The sequence below is a fragment of the Apteryx mantelli genome, chromosome 7 (genome assembly GCF_036417845.1).
Source record: "Apteryx mantelli isolate bAptMan1 chromosome 7, bAptMan1.hap1, whole genome shotgun sequence".
Classification (NCBI taxonomy): domain Eukaryota; kingdom Metazoa; phylum Chordata; class Aves; order Apterygiformes; family Apterygidae; genus Apteryx; species Apteryx mantelli.
Window position 1 is genome coordinate 29,101,527 of NC_089984.1, and position 21,989 is coordinate 29,123,515.

General features: G+C 42.6%; 1 protein-coding gene across 6 annotated transcripts in view; it reads left to right on the forward strand.

Moving 5' to 3' along the window:
- Positions 1 to 21,989, forward strand: part of ARMH3 (armadillo like helical domain containing 3) — a 138,893-nt gene that overhangs the window by 6,628 nt on the left and 110,276 nt on the right. For 3 of the 6 annotated variants that reach the window (XM_067300145.1, XM_067300151.1, XM_067300150.1), the window contains exons 2-10: positions 8,654 to 8,765; positions 9,341 to 9,397; positions 9,535 to 9,681; positions 11,879 to 11,986; positions 13,103 to 13,195; positions 14,057 to 14,131; positions 14,807 to 14,893; positions 20,345 to 20,401; positions 21,447 to 21,490. In XM_067300145.1, the coding sequence (XP_067156246.1) occupies positions 8,654 to 8,765; positions 9,341 to 9,397; positions 9,535 to 9,681; positions 11,879 to 11,986; positions 13,103 to 13,195; positions 14,057 to 14,131; positions 14,807 to 14,893; positions 20,345 to 20,401; positions 21,447 to 21,490 (780 nt within the window). Of the gene's footprint in view, positions 1 to 233; positions 335 to 2,795; positions 2,963 to 3,068; positions 3,225 to 8,653; positions 8,766 to 9,340; positions 9,398 to 9,534; positions 9,682 to 11,878; positions 11,987 to 13,102; positions 13,196 to 14,056; positions 14,132 to 14,806; positions 14,894 to 20,344; positions 20,402 to 21,446; positions 21,491 to 21,989 lie in introns of those variants that run through there. The other 3 variants (XM_067300148.1, XM_067300149.1, XM_067300146.1) reach the window with 3 other exon arrangements.

Here is a 21,989-nt window from a genome sequence, read left to right on the forward strand (position 1 = left end):
GGGCGGCTGCGCCCGGGGGGGGCATTTTCTCGCGGGGGGGGGAGGGAGGGGGGCGGCCCCCACCTGCGGCGAGCGGCTGGGGCAGGGCCCGTCCCCGTCCCCGCGCCCCGCTCCTTCCCCTCACGCGGGCCTGAGGCCTCTGCCGCCGGCCGCGACTCGGTGCCGCGCTGCCCCGCGGCGCCGCGCTCGGGGGAAACGGGAGCGGAACCCCGTGGGCGCAGCGTCACCGCCGCCCCCCTGGGTGCGCGGCCGGCGCTAGGACCGCGCGGCGCCGCCGCCCTCGCGGCGCATGCGCAGCGCCTGCGCGTTGCGAAGGGGAACGGCTCGCCCGCAGGTAAGTGCTGGGGGATCGCGGGGGGGAGGGGAGGGTCGCCGTTCCCCCCCCCCCTCCCGCCCCCCCCTCCCTGGGCCAGGCCACGCCCCGCCCCCAACGGCCCCTCCTTAACGGCCGCAACGGCCGCCTGTAACGGCTGCGCGGGATGCTGCCGTCCTGAGGCTGCCCGCCACCCTGCCCCGGGGCGGGCCGGCCGGCGGCTCCGGCTGCCGGGGGTTGCCCTGCCGCGGGGAGCCCTGCGCGGGGGTGGGACGGTGCCCGCTGTGAGGAACTTCCCCGGCCCGCCCGCCCGTCCCTTGCCGCGCTGGGGGTCTCCGCAGCCGGGCGGGGGCGGGGTGCCCCGGGCCGGCCCCGCTCTCGCGGGCGCCGGCAGCCGCCTCCTCCCCGCCGCTTGGGCAGGCAGCGGCTCTGGGTGCGGGGCAGCCTTGCTGGCAGGCTTTGGGGTGGGGGCAGTCCTTGCTTGCTGTAACCTCTTCCGTGTGCCCGTGGCCCTGGCAGGGCCCGCCTTCCCTGAGCAGGGCCTTGCTGATTCCTTGAAACTTTCCTCGAGCAGTAGTAGTTTTGCAGTAGTGAACTGCCTGAGGAGTTGTCAGTCCTTTCCATGACTGCCTACTGTGCTGCTGCTATGAATAATGTATTATCACCGCGTGGCTGTATTCTGCAAGTGCCTTTGGGTGTAGTTCAGTTCATAGGGGTTTGTTTAGAAAGGCCTTCCAGCAGCCTGTAGTTGCTTAACCCTTTGGCTTTGCTGATACAACTGTTATTGGGCCACAGTGGCAACTGGTTGCTGAAATGGTTTGGATTAAAGATATCTCTTTTTAGAAAATTAGTGAGCGGAGGTTATTTTTTTATTGCTGGTCATTGTTACTTAGTTTACATCATGGTCCTACAAACAGTTGTGTAGGTGAAATGGGGCAGTAAACAGTGGCACCAGAGTGGTAATTTATTATGCTTATTATGTTAAAGGCAGAAGCAGCTTGCTATATAACTCAGCCTCAGTTAAACCGTGTTGCATATGTCACTGTAAGAAAGTTTTCTCTTGCCTAGAGACTTTATAGGTGGGTGGAATAAAAAAAGCAGTAAGATAATTCAGACCATTCCAATATGCAGTTGTTACAGTACACCAGCTGTTTCAGCTCTTGTAGGAAGTGTGACAAAAATCTTTTTGTCATACTTCAGGATTTCAGGAGCAAAAAGGACAGCAGGTTGGCTTTCCAGTAATTACAGCATAACCCTCCCTCTATGCCACATTAGGCATCTTCTTCTGTGTGCAAAGAGACTTTGCAGGCATGATACATACTAGTCAATAACTGTTTCATATTTTTAAGTTGTATGCCCAAAAGATACGGTGAGGATTTAACAAGCTACTAGGCTAAGCATGAGTTACCACCCCCAATAAGACACCAGGTAGCTATGCAGGCATCCTTTGGAGGGGAAGGGTCAAACTCTGCTGCTCCCTGGAATGGCTCAATGTTGCAGAGTTGCTCTCTTCTGACTCCTTGTTTTTTCCTTCAGGATTTTATACCTTTCCATGTTTTTTTCCCCCCTTCTTGAATGCCTGAGCTACTAATGATCCATGTCTCGAGGAAAAAAAAAAAAAAAAAAAGCCTTACCTCTCTGCAGTTTTACCTTTCTTATCTTGCATGGCTCTACTCTGCAGAATTTCTTAGAACTTAGCAGTTTTCTCAGAAGTTGGAGCCAAGGTCATGCAGCTGTGCTGTATCTAACCTAGACCTTGGACCCCTGGAACGCAGCCAGCTGAAGCCCTAGGAGAAGGAGGGGAGGGTTACAGGGAGAGTACTTTCCTTCAGAAGGAAGATGTCTGAAAAGATTTGAGTGGCATAAGCACTTAGGTGGGGAATATTTCATGGTGAATTAGGTGGGTTGGGTTCTGAAGAGCTTGAAAAGTGAAAACTCAAAGAGACTTTCTGATATGAGAGCTGGGCAGTGTAGTCAGGGATGCAAAAAGGAGGTGTGATGAAATGAAAAAACTGAGCTGGAAAAATGATCTGAACAGATTGGGGTGGAAGCATGTGACACTTGTCTAGATGGACTTGACAGGAAGAAGCTTAAGTAGTTGGTGGTGTGAAGTTGATGGATTGAGTGCTATTTTAACTGGTCAGATAGAAATGAAAGGCACTTAGGGTGGAGTGTTGAAAATGTAACTTGTATGTTTTTCTTTTATATCATTGTGAAAGCAGGTGTAGTAGGAGGCAGTTTGTTGCTGTATCTGTGCTAGGAAGCTTCTTTTCCTGTTTTTCAAGGGGGAAAAATAGGTCAGTGGTGGTGTAACTAGATTGTACAAGGTATAAGCACATATACTTCTACTGTTCTGCGCAGGATGGAAGGGCTTGCTGGTAAAAATACATGTACTGAAACTGTGCTAGAGATGTTGCTTGATACTGTGGAAAAAGAAGTAGGATCAATGAGGGATTTTTGTCATCAGTGCATCCTCTGAATGAATTTGCTGTTGTATACTACGTAAAGGCACTTGAAAATTCTGCCAGCTTGGCCCAAGGCTTGCATGCTCTTGGTGTTAATCATTTCCCTTGTTGGTGGGCTGTGCGCCTTGCAGTTGTGCAGGAAGATACAACCTGAGCAGTTTTCATTCCAATGGACAGTATACAAGTAAGGCTGTAGAGAATGAATGAAATCTAAAAGCAGCATAACTCTGTTTCAGCTGTTGCATGTCTGATTAGATCAGGGCTTATTATAATCTTGATGTTCTGCGCAGGTTGGATGTAATGTGCAAGAGCAGCAGACAGTTAATGATGGAAGAAAACTTGTGAACACTATGTTAGAAGAAGCAAGGGTGGCCTTGCTGTACCAAGTGCAAGGAACTGTGTTTAAAAGTGCTGTTGTCAACAGGAGGGGCTGAGGGTTCAGGAAGGTAAGATTTGGCAGATCGTAAGCTGCAAAAGGGCTTGTAGCCGGAATGCAAGGGTCGGAATTTGATCATGATGCTCTCTAAAGCCTTGACAAAATCTAGCCCATTGCTCTCCTCCTCTCTGTCTTCACTGCTGTTCTTCTAGGTTGCTGTTAGGTGGTCCCTGGGGGATTTAACCCTGGAGCTTGAACTGGGTCAACGCACTGTCCGTGCATTGAGATTCCTAAGCTCACATGCAGGATGCAGATTGTCCATCACTTCCTGTGATGGATGAGTGCTGGAAGCTGATTTAACTGCACGGATCTGGTATTGACTCTGCAGATTCACCATGTGGATTAAGTGCAAGTTTCTCCTAGAACTTAAGAGATGTGTGACTATTTGGATTACAGTTCAGCACTTTAGAAGCCATAGGTTAACTTTAAGCAGAAGTTTGTTCCCCTCCTCTGTCACAATTTAGATAATTTATAAACAACTTTCCTTAAACTTAAAGGATAAAGGTGAAGCCTTCTTAGTAGAAATCAGTGTCCCTGAGGTTGTAGCTTGAATTTCTAAAGCTGTCATAAATGATTTCTGCCACCAAAACAGCAGTCCTGTCTTTTTCCTTCCTTCTGTGAGTCTGCAGAGGAGTCCAGGATTATTCTGCTGTAAACTGTGATGCAATTCTCTTAGCACTGAATCTCTCAGCCTAGCTTGTACTCTGTAGCTGAATCAGACTTTCTGGCTACAAGCTTGTGCTTTCTCAGTCCTTTTCTGTTCAAAGGTTTTTATCTTCTCTAGCTTCTCTTCTGTAACCTTTGTCTTGTGACTCGGGAAGAAACTCCCTTCTATCCCCTCCTCTTGAGGGAGAAAAATGGTTTTCAGCCCCCTTGCCTCCTTACTGTTAGTCAAATGTCAGTCCTAAAAATTAAGTGTTTTCCACTGGTCTGTTGGGTAGTGTCGGGGGCTGTATGACTCCACTTTGATAGAGGTTTATGTGACGTAGCTGTTGGCAAATTAACATCTGTGTAATAATATCATAACATCTGAGTTTGCATGTTGTACAGACCAGATCTTCAAAGGAACAACTGTAAACGAAAGGTGTGGAGAAGGGGTAGTGATGGTAGAGATATAGGTCTTCAGGAAAACAGCAGATATGAGACTTGTATCTGGAGAATTGCAAAACAACTTGGAAGGCAAAGTGTCCTCACCCTAGGTCCCTGGGTACCTGCAATTGGTGGCTGGGAAATATTTACTAGCCTTGAAATTGTTCAAACAAGTAAGTCCAGTCTTGTGAGCAACGGTGAGTCAAGAGAGACTGGGTTCTAAAAGCACAAGTATCTCTGTTCTTACTCAGTCTTTATCAATATTGATTGAGGTCCAGGGCTTGTTTAATGGCATTGACATTAATGTGTGTTGTGTAATCTGCACTACCTTTTTTCAGATATGGAATAAATGGTTTGTCAAGTAAATAAATATATGAAAATACCACTTTATGCAGTCTATTTCTTTTCTCTTTATTTAGCCGAGCAGTGTAGCAGTATAGTTTTTGAGGGGTCCACACTGAAAAGAGTATATATATTTATGTTTCACTGTATATAGGGGTTGTGTATATGCATCTGTAAACTTAAAAGCATTCAGGTTTGTTAGCCTGGGAAATTAAATGCAAAAATAGTGCTTAACTTGACAGGCTGCATGCAAGAAATACAGAAATTTAAGGTTTTGGATCCTTGTGTTGCTATAGGTTAGATATGCATTAATGTTAGTGTTCTTTACAATAATATTCTCACCATCATAAGAAGACCTACACAATGATAAGTCCATAAGGGAGCTGAGTGACAGTGTGGACAAGCCAGAGTTTTGAATGTGTGTAAATGTGTGAGTAAACTTCAGTTTCAAAATGCCTCTTTAGTTGTTTCTGTGGATATATAACCAAAAGTTAACAGGGATGTGTTCATCTGCATGTCACATGTTTGATTTAAATCTCTGCTGTGACTTTTGGAATGAAATGGAAGGGAGGTGGATGGTTTGATATGCTCATCCCTTTGTTCCTGACTGGATCATCTGATCTGGGGATTGATGACAGATAAAGCAAGAGTTCTGCCTGAGCTCCTGCCTGCTGTGGCTTTTATTTTCCTGCCTTTGAGCTGCCGAGAGCCGTGCTCTGTCCAGTTTTCTTTTAGTCCCAGATGAAGCATCGTGGACCTTCTGCAGCACAGCAAAGTACTTGCTGTTGTAAAAATTCACATGCCTACTCTTCTCTTAGCCCTGAGGGACGGTTCTCCTATGCAGTCAGTGACTATGGCAGGATTCATTTAGCAGCATGTGTTAATGGAGCTGACCTATTGACAGAATAAATTATCCATTTGAGCCTGAAATGTGGGAAATGCATTGAAGCTTTTTAACTGTGATGCATTTAAAGGATAATTGTTAACTATAGTCAGTCTCATTGTTTTCATAAAATGTCATAAAAGCCTCATAACTTGACACCTCTACAACTTCTATAAATATTTTGTGCATTTAACTCGTGTTTTCTGCAACTGCCTAAGAGGTCCCTGTTAGCAAAATGCAGTTTTCTGCTTCTGTCTTCATGACATCTGGACGATGTAATTGCATAAAGTGAAAAGAAAAAGCCATTTGTACAGGCCTGATCATCACAGGTCATGAAACCAGCACAGCTTAATAAAGCACTGGCATGAAAGGAGACTTACTTTTCTCCCCTTATTCCTCGATATGCTCATTTGTAGAATAGCAAATTATAAACAAGAACATTATCTAATCGTTGCCTCTAGCAGTCGTCTTTGTACGTACTTTGTGCAGCTCAGGTTGAGAGAATCTGAATCCAATTCCCAGTTTGACAGAGCTGAGGATTTTCACATGATCTTGTAGGCCCTCTGATGCTTGCTCAGCATCAAGGGTTTATTTCTTGTGGGATTTAGACTTTTTCTGTCTTTCTATAAGCATAGGAAAAATATTAAAACATATTGTAATCTCTCAGCAGTTCAAGGTCTAGGCAGAGCGTATTGATGCCTTCCTGTACATACACAAACTTGATACGAGAACACTGACCTAGAAGCCCTGCAAGTTGGTTTTAGTTCTGACGCTGGGATTCGTTAGCAGTAATCCAATTAGAAGCACACTGATGGATATATTTGTATGCTGGGGTTGGGGGCTGCTTTTAGGTTCAGAAATGTACAAATCTAGTTGCAAAATGGTTTTGTACAATCTTGGGCAAAATTTGTCTTGTTAGGCTAAAAGTGACATCGTTCTTGATTTGGTTTTTAATAGATTTCTCTCTGTTTCCAATTAAATTTCTAATTAATGTCTTATTTCCCATGACGGTTTAAAAATAACATGAAGTCTGTAAGAGGGAAGCTATCAAGATGATTGAGTAATGTATTCTTTTTTGTGTGTTAGACTGAAACCTTTTCTCCATCTTAACTGGAAATACAGACCTAGTAGGCTGCAGAAATACTTTCCTTATTTACGTAAGGTTACAGTGCAGTAGTTCCTAAGCTTTCTTCTGACAGTGTTTCTTGGGACCGTTTCCATTTCTGCCCCAGCAGACACAAACCAACCCTTTACCACCCAGCTGTGCATACTCCCTTCCTAGTGGGAAGAAAGGACATCTCTTCCCCTTTCTATAAATCCCGGCCTTTCAGGTGTGAGATCTGCTGTTCTCTATCCCACCCTTTGCCTTCCCATCCAGACTGCTCTTGCCCTTCACAGCAGGGGTGGAGCCTTTTGCAGCAGCATCAATTCTCCAGCCCCAAAGCCATTTGAAATTGAGATTTATGGCTCAAGTGATGGATGTTTGAATAACCTGTGGCAGACTCTGGGGGCCTGGGAATCCTAGTTGGATGCACAGTTGTGGTCTAAGGCAATCAAAGCCTGTCTGCAGTGGAAGAAATACAGGAGAGATGTAGCACTGGCAATTCACTAGTCACCGGAACCTGCTCTTTGAGGGAAAGCTGGATCTGAATGTGCTGTGGTTGTGGAAGAGGTTCAGGCAGTCTGCAGTGAAGGCTAAATCCAAAGCTGTCTCCATGGCTGCCAACTCAGAAAGCTCTGGGGTCTTAGAGGCAGAGTGCAGTGTACTTACCTCTCCATGCATAATTTAGCATGCCTGAGTGTAGCTGCCACAAGTGCCTGCCCTTGTTTTTCTGGAGCATAACTTAAGTCAGACCTCTGCCTGAGACGTGCTGCTGCCGTGTTTGTAATGACCTTTGGAGTTCTGGGAGAAAGGCAGGATATGAGCCTCAGGGATATGAGCGTGGTCCAGGGATGTGAGAGGGGACAACATTCCCTTTCTGCTAGGTAGCTTTGACACCGCTGCAGTGATGGAGCAGGTTAGAGCACTGCTAAAGCTGTGGTGCTTGCTGGAGAGTTCTGTGATTGCAGGTAAATTCATATTTACAAGATCAGACTGGTGATGTGTGTTGCAGCACTGGGCTGAGAGTATGTTGGAAGTTATGTATTCTGACTCTCAGCCCTGCAATGGCTTGACTATAGGAGTGTTCAGGACTGAAGCTATGGCTGTTGCTTTTTGTTTTATTAACAGCTCATTTTATAATAACAATACTTCTTAGTTGTTTTTTTTTTAAAATAGGATAAACAGTGAGTGTGAGGCACAAATTACTTAATTATAGTAAACCCCATTTGTCTTACTAGAAAACTTCCTTTGCTGTGAAATGGTTTGGGAGCTGATCTGATTTAAAAAAAATTTCTGCAAACTGTCTTCCCCGTATTCTTCCACCCTCCCCCCAAAACTAAACCACCCATGATGTTTTTGAAGCTGGGGCACTTCTCTGGCTTGATTTGCAGAGCAGCTGGCACAGCTGAGGGATGTCAAGGTGCAGAGGTAGGGATGAGCAAGGGTGCCTGGAGTGCTTTAGGGAAGCTTTGCAGCCAACTGCTTCCTACTATTGGACGTGGCCTCGGAGTGCAAAGGCAGAGTTTGAAGTGCATGGGTAGGCAGCAAATAAAACAGGTAGAGACTTTTTTCAAACAGTTTCAAGAGCTCTTTGTCACAAGATGTCCCTGAGGCTTGACCAGCATCAGAAAGGACTGGGTATCCATTTGATAACAAGCATCACAGCTCATACAGTGAGATTAAAAAAAATATATATATTTTTGATGTAAACTGTCTTGCTCTGAGTTATGAATTGGCTTCTGGCAGAGTAGAATTAAGAAAATTTATCTGTAAGCAGCTTATTCCGTATCTGCCTGTGGTTCTGTGATTCTGCATCTTTCTTTGAAATAGGATATAGGACTAGATGGGACCTTTGGTCTGATTTCTTATCTGGTACAGTTATTAAAGCCCCTGCTTCCAACTTGTGAGAGACTGATTAGTATCTTGGTGTAATGAAGAAATCTCATGGTTGTGACATGCCGGATATGCCTTGAAGAAAAGTTGAAGTTTTCTTAGGGGTTTTTGTTTTTGTTCTTACCTTTAGGGTATACAGCATGGCCCAAACAGAGAAGAAAGGTGGGCTGCTCCGGAAGTCTTCAGCCTCCAAGAAGCCATTGAAAGAGAAAGTGGTGTTGATGTATGATGAGATTTTCACGGTAAGGACTCGAGCACCTTGTTTTGCAAGTGCTGTGTTAAATTTTCATGTTTTAATTTGTGCTGAAGGCACTGCATGGTAGATTCTTTGCGCAAGGTAAGAATCGCACAGTGTAGGCATATACTTCGGGCTCTCCTACTGTCATGCTGAGCTTTGTACTTCTCTCTGTTCCATATTTTCACTGTGTCCTGTTGTCTGCCAGGACCATTTGTGATCTAAAGGAGGTCATGGCTTTGAAGTTAGTAATGGGGTGGGAGACAGAAGATCTATGCAGTAAAAGGAGAAAAAGGTCCTGGGGTGTTATGAGAGCTGTTTTGACACCGTTTAATTTGGGGAGGAAAACTGTTTCTTGAAAAACAATACAGAAAATATACAGAGGCATCCCAGTTGAGAGCTGCTTCTATTTGTTATCCTACTTCTAGGAATCTGTGCAGATAATATTCTGTGCTGTAAGACCACTTGTGTCATCCAGAGAAATTATTCTGATTCTGAACTACTTGTGATAATGATTTTGTTTAACTTTTGTCCGAATGGTTTCTTCTGTTTTTCTCTCATGGCCGTTACTTTCTCTTTTAGACAGAAGACCCCAGTAAATGCAACCCTAGGTTTTGGGAAGAGCTTTTTCTCATGAAGGTAACATAAAAATTGAATATCCTCTGATTTGCTGCTGCTGTTTTGCCTATGAAGTGGCAGACTGTCAGTGCAAGGACTTGCTTTTCTAAACTGTCAGCAGTTGTGTAACATGCATGAACTGTTTCTTAACCTAACAGGTCAACTTGGAATATCTAGAAGGCAAGCTGGAGGCCCTGGATGGGGAAGAGTTAATGAAGATAAAAGATAATGTCAACTGCTTGTTCCAGCACTGCATCCAGGCACTGGGTGAGGAGCACCCAATCAGAGTGGTCAATGCACTACAGGTACCAGACTTGAGAGATAGGGAATACTCTTCTCTGCTTCTGATGAGGTGATATGTTTGCTGACGGTATCAAACATCTTGTGCTTATTTCTTTAGTTGTGATGAGAAGTGGTGTCTGCTGAGTAGTTTTTACTCATTTTGTGTGGAGGTTACAAATACAGTGTCTTCAGTCTTTGAGAAAGGGTAGCTTGTCTCAAAATTTAAGAGGATCTGGTGTTGCAGGATGAAGTGGATGGGAATGGAGGGACAAGATGGGCTTGTTCACATTACAGGCTATCGATTTTGGGGCTCAAGATTACTCTGTACAGCTTTGTCTAGCTTCTACTTTCTCTTGTTTTCCCCCCCTTAGCCTCTTTTTGAATTGCCTTGTTGGTCAAAAATGAAATACAATTCTGGAGAAGTTAGTATGAAATTTATACAGGAGACTGTCCCTACTGGACAACTTCCTAATTGGAAGCTGTGAAGAATTGTCACCCAGAATTAAAAGCCCTTTTCCTGCAGGTTGTTCCTTGCCAAAGGTATGCTGTCCTGTGATTGCACAGGAGACTGTCCTCTTCAGTCTTGACACTTGATGTTACCAGTTCCCAAGCTGATTCTTGCAGTTTGGCGAATGCATGTGTCGCAGCTTCTGTCAGCTGCAGGAATACAGCATATGGGTTTCGGATTTGGGGAAGTCATCTGTAGGAGGCATTAGACCAGCAGCAAGCTGCAAAAAGCTGTCGTGAAATGGAATATTTACACCTGTGATGACATGCAAACTTGCTTGCTTTTTTTTTTCTCTTGAATTAAAGGATGCTATTAATATTAAACATTGTAGTTATAGCTACATAGACAGTCCAGCCCAGCCATGAATTCCCAAGCTTGAATTCAGGCTCTCTGCAAAAATTGGGCCAGGGCTTCAGTGCAGAATCCTGCTGTGTGAATGTAAAGAGAAACCAGATCGTGTCCTGAACATGGGTTGGGAAAGGGTTCTCTTAATCGCACCGTGTTCATTGTGAAGGGTGATCCTGAAGCCAAAACGTACGTAAACAATTTTTTTTTTCCTGAGAAAGGCCATACCAATTAAATGTTTCTTTAGCCCCATATCCTATCTCTGACAGTAACCAAAAAAAAGAAGCCTACCTTGCCCTTCTGCTTCTGTTACAGTTCTAGAGGTCTGCTCGTTCTTTGTGGTCTGCCAGTCTCTGGCTTTACATCTTCTTAAACTAATTTTTTTCTCATAGATCAATTCAAGCTGAAATCTTAAACTGCAAAGGTTATATTCCTCCCCATTCTCCTCTTCATAGACCTGAAAGGTGCCTGATGACAAAAGTCACCACAGCCATTTCTTCTTTTGGGGCAGATGGGACATCTGCTGTCCATAAATTTTCCGGAGTATCTGCTGGAAGCATTGTGTGCTGATACCTATATGTTGCCAGTGATCTCCAAGAATTCGGTGTGAACCATAATCCAATGCATGCAGCAAGAAGTACAGAAGAGGTTAGGTTTAGTGTAAAGGTCCTCAAAATTCCTAAAGTCGTTAGAAAACTTAAGCTGCTTAATAGCCTTGAAGTGATTCTTCTTGTTTCCTGGCAGAGATGCAGTTCATTGGTCAGGCTTAGTATAGCATGGTGGTAACCAAACAAAGAATGTGTGCTATCTCTAGGAAAAGCATCTGCTGTGTGGACAGGCACAGTGTGAGAAGTTATGTTATATGGATGTGTCTTTGGCATGTTTAGAATCAACAATTAATCTGGGAAGCTCTTATGTATGTCCATCCACATAGACATGGCTGATATTGGACACTGCTTCTGCCTTGCAGTTTCCTGATCAAGATTTTTGGCCTTAAAGCCACAATTAGGTATTTTCCAGAGGTTGTGTTCCTGCCTGATGATGTCTGAAGAGAATAGTACAAACTGGGTCTGTACAGAAGAAGCCGTGAGATTGCCTTTCTTCAAAGTGCTGTGAAATGAAGGGGTGAATAAACAGGAAAAATATGAATAAATATATTTTTCTCTAATCTTTCTGAGTCCTCAGCATCCAAGATATTCCTTAGAAACAGAGATGGAAGAGTTGAGACAAATGTATGACTTCTAAGCTGGTGGTATTCATTCAATTATCTGCATTTTGCTAGTCTTCTGAGGGTATTTTAGGGCAGGTTTTGCCATTGAGTTGTAGGTGTGGCCTTACATCTTACACTCTGATTTTTCCCTTTGCAGACATTGTGTGCATTGATTCGGGGTGTCCATCAGAAGAACAAATCCACCTCTGGGTTTGATATAATCAACATGCTTGTGGGTTTTGATAAGGCAGAGCTATGTATGAAGGTGAGACCTTGGGAATGTAAAGAAACACTCTGCTGCACACCAGCCATATTGCAGGGGCAGTTATTTGTAGGCACATCTCAGTAGACACAGCTGCCTATTTGGGGAAATACTCTTGCCAGTTATTAAATGTAGCTGTCCTGAAGTCTTTTATCTGCTAGTGGCACAAAGAAGGATGGTTTGGATCCCCATGTTTGTTAATATAACAACAGAGTGTTTTCTTTCTTTTCCTTTCTTTTTGTGGTGTAGATTCATTATGGTTAAGAAATCTTAAGGCAAGAAAAGACTGTCACAGGCCATTAGTCCCTACTGTTGAGCCTCATAGCTTGCATTTAATTTTTAGCTGATAGTCATAGCCTTTGTGCTCTGATTTCCGTCAGCATATATACTGTCGTAAACTTATTTGGTGCTTATCAGGTGCTGAGTTTTGGGAAAAGAAAAAGAAACTGCAGTTAAAGCTGAATTCCTGTTTTATCTTTCATCTCTCTCCAAAGAGAAGAAATATATTTTGGAAAAAATACTAAGTATTTTCTTAGCTATTAGAAGTATACTTTTCCTTTAAGAATTAATGTGTTATCTGTCATTTAGTTAGTAATTTGGAAAACAATTATTTATGAATATTTATCAAATGGCTATACAATATTTATTCTGAATAATAACAAATATATGTACTATTAATGGAGGTGTGCTGCACAAGACCAAAATGTCGTGATATATATAAGAAAAATGGGGAAATATTGAAAAAAGAAAGCACTGATAATACTGGCTTGCAAGCAGAAAGAAAGATCATATTTGTAGAGCTCAGAAATATTATGTGAATAAAATTTACTGTTATATGTATACAAAATCCTGTTGTCTTTGGGGAAAACTCTTTGAAAATGATTGTGATGGTCTGTGTATAGTCATTAAAATGTAGTTAACACAATGCAGTATTGAGAACCAATGATGTGAATATAGCCTGTGGTATATAGCAGTTGTAATGGATTAATTACCGATTCTGGAACAATGTCACTTTATTTGAAATATTTGATATAAGAAGCCTTTTTTGAAGGGTTCAAATACAGGAATATCAGTATAACTTAAATATTACTTTTAAATGACATAATTGTTTTTCTATAGAATCTGATGGAGAGCTTGGACTCGCTTCTCTGTGCAGAAGGTTCTGAAAGCCTCAAAAGTTTGTGTCTGAAGCTACTTCTCTGCTTGGTGACGGTAAGTAAACATTAGCTGTGTAATAACTTAAATGTTTAAATGAGCCACATCTTGAGGGATGGAACTGTCTCAAAATTTAAGCAGAATGCTGTAGTGTGAAGCTTAAGAGGGAGAAACTATGAATGAGAACAAGGATCAGGCCAGAACATGGCCTCACTGCTCTAACCACGGTACTGATACAGACTAGCGGACTCTTTCTGCCACAGAGACTTTATTATGAGACAGATGCCAGCAGGGGCAAAGGGAAAGAGACACAGGAGGAAGCATCAATTAAATTCACCCTTTTTTTAGGGAAAGAGATACTTAAGAAGTCTCAAATAAATGGAAGGAAGGGAGCAGAGGGGAGAGGCTGAAGAAAGTAAAAGGAAGTGTGGAGTAGACAGCTGTGGTGAGGATGGGAAGACTGAAGAAGTTGGAGCAAATGGCCACTCAGCATCTCTTGGAATAAGAGATAATAGAGCATGGGGGAGGTTTTCACTGCCCTGTTTCCACTAGGAAAGTGCTCGGTGGAGCATCTGGGCCCTGCTCTTTCATTCTCTGCCTGTAGTGTAGCAGTCTGCTTCAGTGGCTGATAGTATTGTCACGCGGCTGTGCAATATCAATCTGCAGAGGAAATGGGAAGTTCTTTGTACGTGGCTCATGCTTTTTGCCAGGGAAAGATGTGGGAGGCAGGACAGATTTCCTTTACTTCATGTCTAGCTCTCGCGCTGTTCACACCCCTGACTTGCTGACTAAGTGTGAGATTCTGGATAAATGTGTCCATCTGGTAGTATAACTCTTCAGTTCCTCGTGTGTGCCAGAGGTAGCTACAGCATCATGGGGGACTTCAGATCAGATTTTAAAACTTGTGTTTGCGTTCAGGTGACAGATAACATTAGCCAGAACACCATCCTGGAGTATGTGATGATTAACAGTATCTTTGAAGCTATTTTACAGGTAAGAGTTTTTCTTCTAGTGGAGGGGGTCTTTTTCCGTAGTGTGAGCTTTCAATCATGTGTTTGCTTTTTAACTCTTTCAATGCAACATAGCTAGCTGGTGCTGCGTGTCACTTCCATCCATAGCTCACTCATAGGGTTGTGGGCTTCCTCCCCCCACCTTTCCCCATCTGCTGTTTTCAGTCACTGAGTCTTTAAACTATTTTCACTTGAGACATTTGTGCTCAGATAGAAGCAGAATAGGTCCATGGGCTAATTTCACAGAGGAGTTCTATATCAGAGGAACTTGTTTCTAAAGTCAGTCTGGATATACTGAAGCTATTTTCTGCTCTCTGATAAAGTTACACTTTTTAGAAGTGGAATTGGGCTTGGGGAAACCCACAAAAACTGCACGGAGAGTTTTGACAGTGCACTGAGATACTGTCCAGTGCTGTTGAGAAATATATTTGCCCTATATACCCAGAGAGCCTTTGTACCTCTCTCTGATGTAATAAGTTTCTCTTTGTGGAACCTGCAAATTTCTTGGGAGCACTGACACTCCCAAAGTCCTAAATATCGTCTTTCACTTAGCACATAATTTGCTCTTATGTATACATTTCATGCCATGCATGGTGTGAGAGCCACTGCCAGCTTCCCAAAACAGGCCTGAACAGAACAATGTGATTCTTTATTCCAGATTCTGTCCAGCCCACTTAGTCGCAGGGAACATGGCTATGATGCTGTTGTCCTTCTTGCCTTGCTGGTCAACTACAGAAAATATGAGGTAGGTGTTCTACACAGGTAACAGGAAAAATCCCTTCTATTTTGTTAAAAACCTAGAGACCAGTGTGAATTAATAAGACCTACAATATGGTTTTTAGCAATACAAACTATAACATGTATCAGGCTACCAGCATATAGCTACAGAAGCTTTACAAGGCAGTTGTATTATGCAAACTGCTGAAAGAAGTACAGCTTTGACAGTGGCTATTCTTGCATCTGTCTTTGTATGTATCTATACAAATATATATGATGTTCTTACAGTTAGTTTTTGCAAGCATGAGAGAAACTAGCTAGGAGATTTGTATTTCCTTAGCGGAAGCTTTTGGGGGAAGGTCCTCTTGGAAGAGTTACTACTGTGCAGAACTTGCATGTTTTCCTGTGTGTGTGAGTGTGCAATTATAGTCTCCAAAGTAAAGAGAGTTGTCAGTCATCACCTGACTGTCAGACTGAAAGAATGTAGATCCCCAAAGCGATGTTGAAGATGTGACCAAAGACTGAACTGAAACATCATAGCCAGTATATCCAAGAGAAGTCCATCTCTATTTGATTCCTCTTCAGGAAAATTTATTCATCTTTATTTTTCTAGACTGTGCTACTTTGTGGTGCATTCCCATTTTTTCCCTGTTTTTCATTGCCTTGAAAAAGAAATATGGAATGTCAAAAAGCATCATAGTGTTGACTTTTCTTTGTGTGAGGCATGATGTTTTAATGATCCAGCTTCAGTTTTTTTCTGCAATTGGCAACATTTTAATAAACTTAAATTGGTGGGTAGAAAAAGAGGGAAAGTTCTGGAATGTACCCCCCCCCAGTAGAATTACTGGGGGGAAAAAAAACCTACCTGCTTTTAAAATTGAGCTTGTTTGGATTATGAATAGACCTATAGAATAGGCTGAGGCAGGGACTAGATTAAATGACTGAGACAACCTGTGTTTCCCCATTCCTGTGAATGTTGTCTGTATCTTGAATTGTGAACTCTGTTCAGTCTGTGCCCTGGTAGCACGGAGCAGGAGCATGCAGTTTGCTTTTAGTATAGGACCATGAGAAAAACTAATGGGAATGATATGGGTAGGATTGTTGGCAAGGACAGACTGGGAAGACAGGGTTCTCATTGCCTCTGCCTTATGCCTACGTCTTGGAAGTGGAATTGAAGCTGAGTCTGTCCAAGAGTTACCTACTTAGCTTGTGTCCCCTGAGCAAAGTATATAACTCTTTTCCTTATCCACATTGGTGATAGCTTATTAACTTAAGCATTCTGCTCAAAAGATAGAGAGCTGTTTAGGCTTGTTCCTGAGCTGTGGATCCCTGTGTGCTATAGTTTATCTCATTAGTAACGTAGAGGGCTGTGAGTACATAAGACTTATCCTATGCTTTTTGCAGTAGCTTTCTGTAGAGCATTTAGTTGGTGTCAGGTGCTCTGGAAAACACTGTCTTAGATGTCTTCAAATTGGGCACCCAAAGGAAATTAACTGTTTGTGCTGATGTTTAAAAAAAAACAAAAAACAACACCACCCCCCCAAAAAAAACCAACAGATCCAGCCTGAGGCAGATGTCTGGCAATGAAAATTTTAGCTTGTGTAGAGTGTGTGTGTGGTTTTTCTTTTTTCTTTTTTTTTCTTTCTTTTTTTCCAGCTTGACTGTGCTACTGTTGATAGGTTCTCTTTTGTTCTGAACTTCATTGGTTGCTAAATTGCTGTTCCAATTGCTTAAGAAAATCTAATTAGGCTGAAAATTCATTAGCTGACTATGATTTTTTTCTGTCTTTAATGAGAGTACCAGTGTGTTTTGCATGAATGTATTCTTTCATATTTTGGGGATGTGAATTTTCTAGTTTCCTTTCAAATTCCCTGGGGAATAGTTGTCCATGATTTCATTACCAGTGTAGCGACCTGAAATTTCAGTTTGCTCATTAACTTTGTTCTAGGAGTAAAAATGATATACGCGTTTTTAGATGGAACCTTTAAAGGGATGTCATTGATCTGAAACCTAATAATTTTTAAAAATTGTTCACAGTATATACTTACTCAAGTGTTCAGCTATCTCTTATAGTTTTCTCTGAAATACAGAACAGGATTCTAAAATGTTTCTACCTTGGTACTATGTGAAGGAAGCATAAAAGGGTAACTAAATGATTGACTACATAAGGAAAATGGTGAAGCTAACTGTACACAGAAGGCTGCCAAACAGACAAAATATTGTGGGAAAAGCATTTATTCTCTCACTTTCTCAGTATTCTAAGAGATGGCTGCTAGAACAGCAAGTTAAAATATAAAATCAGAGCAGTGACTTGTAAGTAAATATATGCCTTGATAACATCTAGGTGAAAAATTCTTTACCTCATGTTCAACCTGCTAGAATTGCATATTGTCATTTGCTAAGCAGGACTGAAAGAAATCAGTGAAAATGTATGGTTTTTTTTTTCCCCCCCATTTGTGTACTCTTGTCTGGCTGCATATAGTGTATCCAACAGCCCTTCATGTCTGCTTCTGTGCACTCTGTCCCCTGTACCTCATCAACTGCAGGTGCTGAAGAGACTCTTAAACATTGAAGGGGTTAGAAAATTCCTCTTTTTAAAGCTGATTAAAAAAAGAATTTCAGAGTTCTCTCAGAGCTTAAATTATTTTAAATCAATCCCTGTAACCAAAAAAAGTCATTATTCAAGCCCTAATTCCCTTCAAGATGGCCTGCCAGCAGACGAGATGGTCTCATCAGGGCTGGCAGCAAAGCTGCTGAAGTCCCCAGTGAGTGTTGAGGGAAAAGCCTTGTGAAGGATAATCAGGCAGACCCAGGTCTCCACTGCAGATGTAAAGATAAATTTAAGCATCTAACTAGGTATTATGCATGCTTGGCTTGTTTTTTTTCTGCTTTGTTTTCCTAGCAAAAACTTGCTTCACATAGGTTTGTGCTGGAACTTGGTGTATACCTGGGAGTGTGAGGGAGATCTCACTCCCTCTGCTAGATTTCTGTGGATTTTCATAGCGTGCTTACTTTATAGCATGTCTCACCTGGGGATTGCGTTTCTGATGTGGTTTTAATTGGACTGTCTTTTAGAAATTTCCTGGTAATGATCTCCTCCCAGATTTGGTCCTCATTTCTGTGCAGTTGTTGGTAACTAATGGTGGGTAATTCATGGAGGATGTCTTGTATTCCCAGGTTCCAAGAATTTGTATTTGTTCCTCATCATTGAAGAGGATACCCATGTTTGTTCTCTGATGGTTGTGATCAGAGAAGACTTGTGGTGTTTGAAGAGCTGAGAATCATGGGTTTTTTTTATTTTTTATTTGTGGAGGCAGGTGGGGGCTGAAGCTATTTCTAAGCTTCTGTCACCACTTCACTGAACACCCTTGAGTTTTCAAAACACTTAGCAGCCAGCTTTCAAGGCTGTTGCGTGTTGGTGGGTACTATGGAGTGGCAGGTATAATTTATTTAGCCTTCCAAACCTTTTGCTGTGATTCCCAGTAAGAGAAAATTAAGGAAACTGAAATAACAGGGTTAGAATAGGGAAGCAGTCAAGGAATATCGTGTGAGCTTAGCAGAGGTACTTGTACAACTTGCAGGTTGCTGAAATTTGTTGTATATGTGCAGGCTAAAGCTCACAGTAAGTAAGTTTGGAACTGTTGGCTCAGAAGGAGTGGAGGGAGCAAGCTGTACTTGCCTGGATTGGTACAGGCTTGCAGTATGCTGAAAGGCACTAGAAACTGCCATGTCCCATATACAGCAATACTGTGTGTCGACTACATTGCTCTAACTCATCTGTCTGCTCTCTAAGGAGTTAGAGAAGCACAGAGGAGGCATGGAACATACTGGAGGCATGGAGAGGCTTAAGACAGGAATTAGTGAACAGTTTTCTGCAGATTTGGAGAAGACACTTGAAAAGAGAGAAGGCAGATGTCTGCAGCAAGGTTGGCCAACTTCCTGGCCCTATTCATCATGCATGGACATCTTCTCACTGCCAAGAGGCAGGAGACAGGTAGCATACATCTTGGAGAGTCAAGGGCAACAGGAGCCCCAAGTGTAGTTCATAGGCTGGAGATGATAACAAACCCTCTCCTCCTCTCTTCTTTGATGGGCCTGAGCATATGACTAGGTCTCATGACAGCCTGGTGGCACTGGTTGGTGCAGTACCTGCTAGTTTGCTGCTTCTCCACATCTGGGGATTTGGATAACCTTGCAGCCCCTATACCAGCATAGCCCTGCTCCCCATTTCCTGGCAAAGACCCATCACTTCTGTCGCTTATGAGTCGCAGGTTGGCCACTGTTCTGTATGAGGCCTGCTAATGAGAGGCCTGCAGGAGGCTTTACTGATACCGACTAGATGTAATTTCTGAAGAGGAGTGTGGCTGTACAAAGAGGAGCAGGTATTGTTACTCAATGGGAATCTCTTCTCGAGCTACCGGTAAATGTCTTTGCACTCTTCATGCACAGATGGGTTCTGTGAGAATTTTCTGTCTTTCTGAGATGACAGATAGTGCTACCATGCTGCGGGAGGCAGGCTGACAGGCTGGCTGAGCTTTGCTCTGTTATCATTGGTCTCTGAACCAAAGACAAAACTCGATTCTTCCATAGTACCAAATAATTGTGAGGGTGTTGTTTTTCGATCAGTCTTATTTTTAACCTGCTGTCAAGCCTTGGGCAAGACAGATAACTGGGTAACTTATGAGGCTGCATCTGATGCATGCTTTGAGTGCTTTATTCTTCCCATCCTCTTTGGATCTGCTGTACAAATAGAGCCTTTTCTTCTCTGTCCTGGTTCCAAATCAACTTTTGTTAGGTTTGCACTGACGCATGTGAACAATGAAAAACAAATGTATATTGCTAATCTAAAATACTTTCTAAATTAATAGGGCTTATCTTTATAGATGGGCTCTGTGTGTTCTGTTAAGCTGAGAGTTTAAGAAATTTGTATTCTCCAAAGACTTCTAGCTCTCAGTGGTGTAAACTGTTAAGCGTTGAGCTCTAACTCTTTAGCAGATGAGTCTGTAACACTGTCATGCTTTCTTGGGTCCTTCCTTTAAGCAATCTTTGCAAGGCGTTGCAGAAAAGATATATCAGAACGCTAATGTTCAGTCCCAGCTGTACTGCTTGTGCCTGCTGCATAGTAGTGTGTGTCACAGATAAGAGGCTTGGAGGATGGCAGCTCCACTTTCAAGACTGGCAGTCAAGCTAGCAAAGAAGCTGAAACTCCCTCTCTTCTTAACTAAAAGCAGGAGCCTGCCTAGCTGAGCAAGTAAAGAGAAGGTGGCCCAGGCATAGTAGCCTTAGCACTTGGTTGGTGACTCCTGTTGAATTGTGTGTATTCTGTGTTGTGGAACAGGAGGGAAATTCCTCCTAGGGTGGCTGGGTAAACTTTGAAAGATAAGTTGTTGTGTGTTTCTTTCTTTCTTTTTTTAAGACTGAATTTAAAACCAGTTTTCTTTTCCCTTTTTTTTTCCTTTTTATTTTTTTCCCTGAGCAGTCAGTGAATCCCTACATTGTGAAGCTCTCCATTGTAGATGATGAGCCCACGCTTAATGTGAGTATTTGACTTATTCCTCTCTACTTCTGGGGATGTTCTTCCATGAGTGTGTGCCATCTTGGCATCTGATGCGAAGATGATTTGGGAACAGTGCTACAACAGAGACCACTAGAATAGTGGGTTTCTTCCCTAACTGAACTCTTGAGATGGATGAAGTACCTCATATTTTGGACAGACTGATCACCAGTTAAATGGTGGGAGTGGTGGAAAGGCTGTGTAGCAAGAAATGTACTAAAGTTGATATATTATATGTTAATGAACTATCTGTACATTACTTGCTGTTGCTTTCCAAAGAGATACCTTCTTTGGCAAAAGCTATCTTGTATCTCCTATCCAGTGCTGTGTCATCTGGCCTTAACAGTCCATAAGGCAATTCTTGTAGCTTGGTGGAAGTGTGTACCCAAATCAAGAGTCCTGCAACATATCTTGGGTTGTAGTCACTCCCTGAGTCTATTTTCAAGCCTGGATAGGAGGTGGCAGCACACCTAACGCTATGAGAGGTCCAGACTTGCAAGTTCTTCTTTGCACATGACATAAAAGCAATAAACTCCATGCTAACTAAAGAGTGAGAACAATCATTCTGAATTAATTAAATTAGCTTGAGAGAGAAGGATGATCAGTAGCTGCGGATTGGTGAAGGCCATTTGCAAGAACTGGAGAGATCATTAGTGTTTATGGCCTTTGTTGTGAACCTTTAGATATCTTTCCTCTGACACCAGCTTTCTTCTAAGAAAGTCTTCTAAGAGTCTTGCCACTTTACTGAGGCTTCTGGAGTGAGTAGGCTTTGTCTGAAGGCCCCAGGAGAGTAAACTTTCTCCCCAGTAACTTTCTGTAGTTAGGTATCCAGCTTTAATTTTTGGTGCCTTGATTTTGGGTGATGTTTGTGTTGTGTCATAGTGTGTCTTAAAAGTTTAAACTGCTGCAGAGGAAATTCTCTGTAGCATGGCAGGGTATCTTGGGTGGTAAAGCACTACTGTGTGTTCAGTTTTGTTTTCCTGCTTGATATTTGTAATGTAAAGATTTTTTTAACATTTTTTTTCAGGGAATGGGACTTGTTATTGCCCAGGCTTTATCAGAGTACAACAGGTAAGGCCTAACTCGTTCATTTTTTAGCTGCATGGTAGTTGCTGTCCCTTTCAATAAACTTTTGTTTTGTTTGTTAAAGCACTTTAAAACGCTTATCACTTAACAGCCCTGATGCGCCTGGAGAGGAAGGGAATAGTCTTGTGCCTTGAGGTACTTCAGCTCTGTTGTTGCTGTTATTGCCAGTGTGAATGCATCTGTGCCAGCTGGCTAATGCGATTCGGAAGAGATCTTGCTGTAGATTTCTATTGTATGTTTTTGCCATCATTGATTCTACCTCTGTGTGAACCTTGTGTAAAATTACATGGTCCCAAGTGAAAAGATGATAAATGATTTGCTGAGTACTTCTCTGATGGAAAATTGCTTTACCTGAACCTAATCTACAACAAACAAATGTATCCAGGACTATCCAAACGCCAGGTTGAATCAGGTTGGGGGTGATCTGGGGAATGTATGCTATTGCAAATGGTAAACAGCAGCAACTACTTCTGAAGAAAGCCAG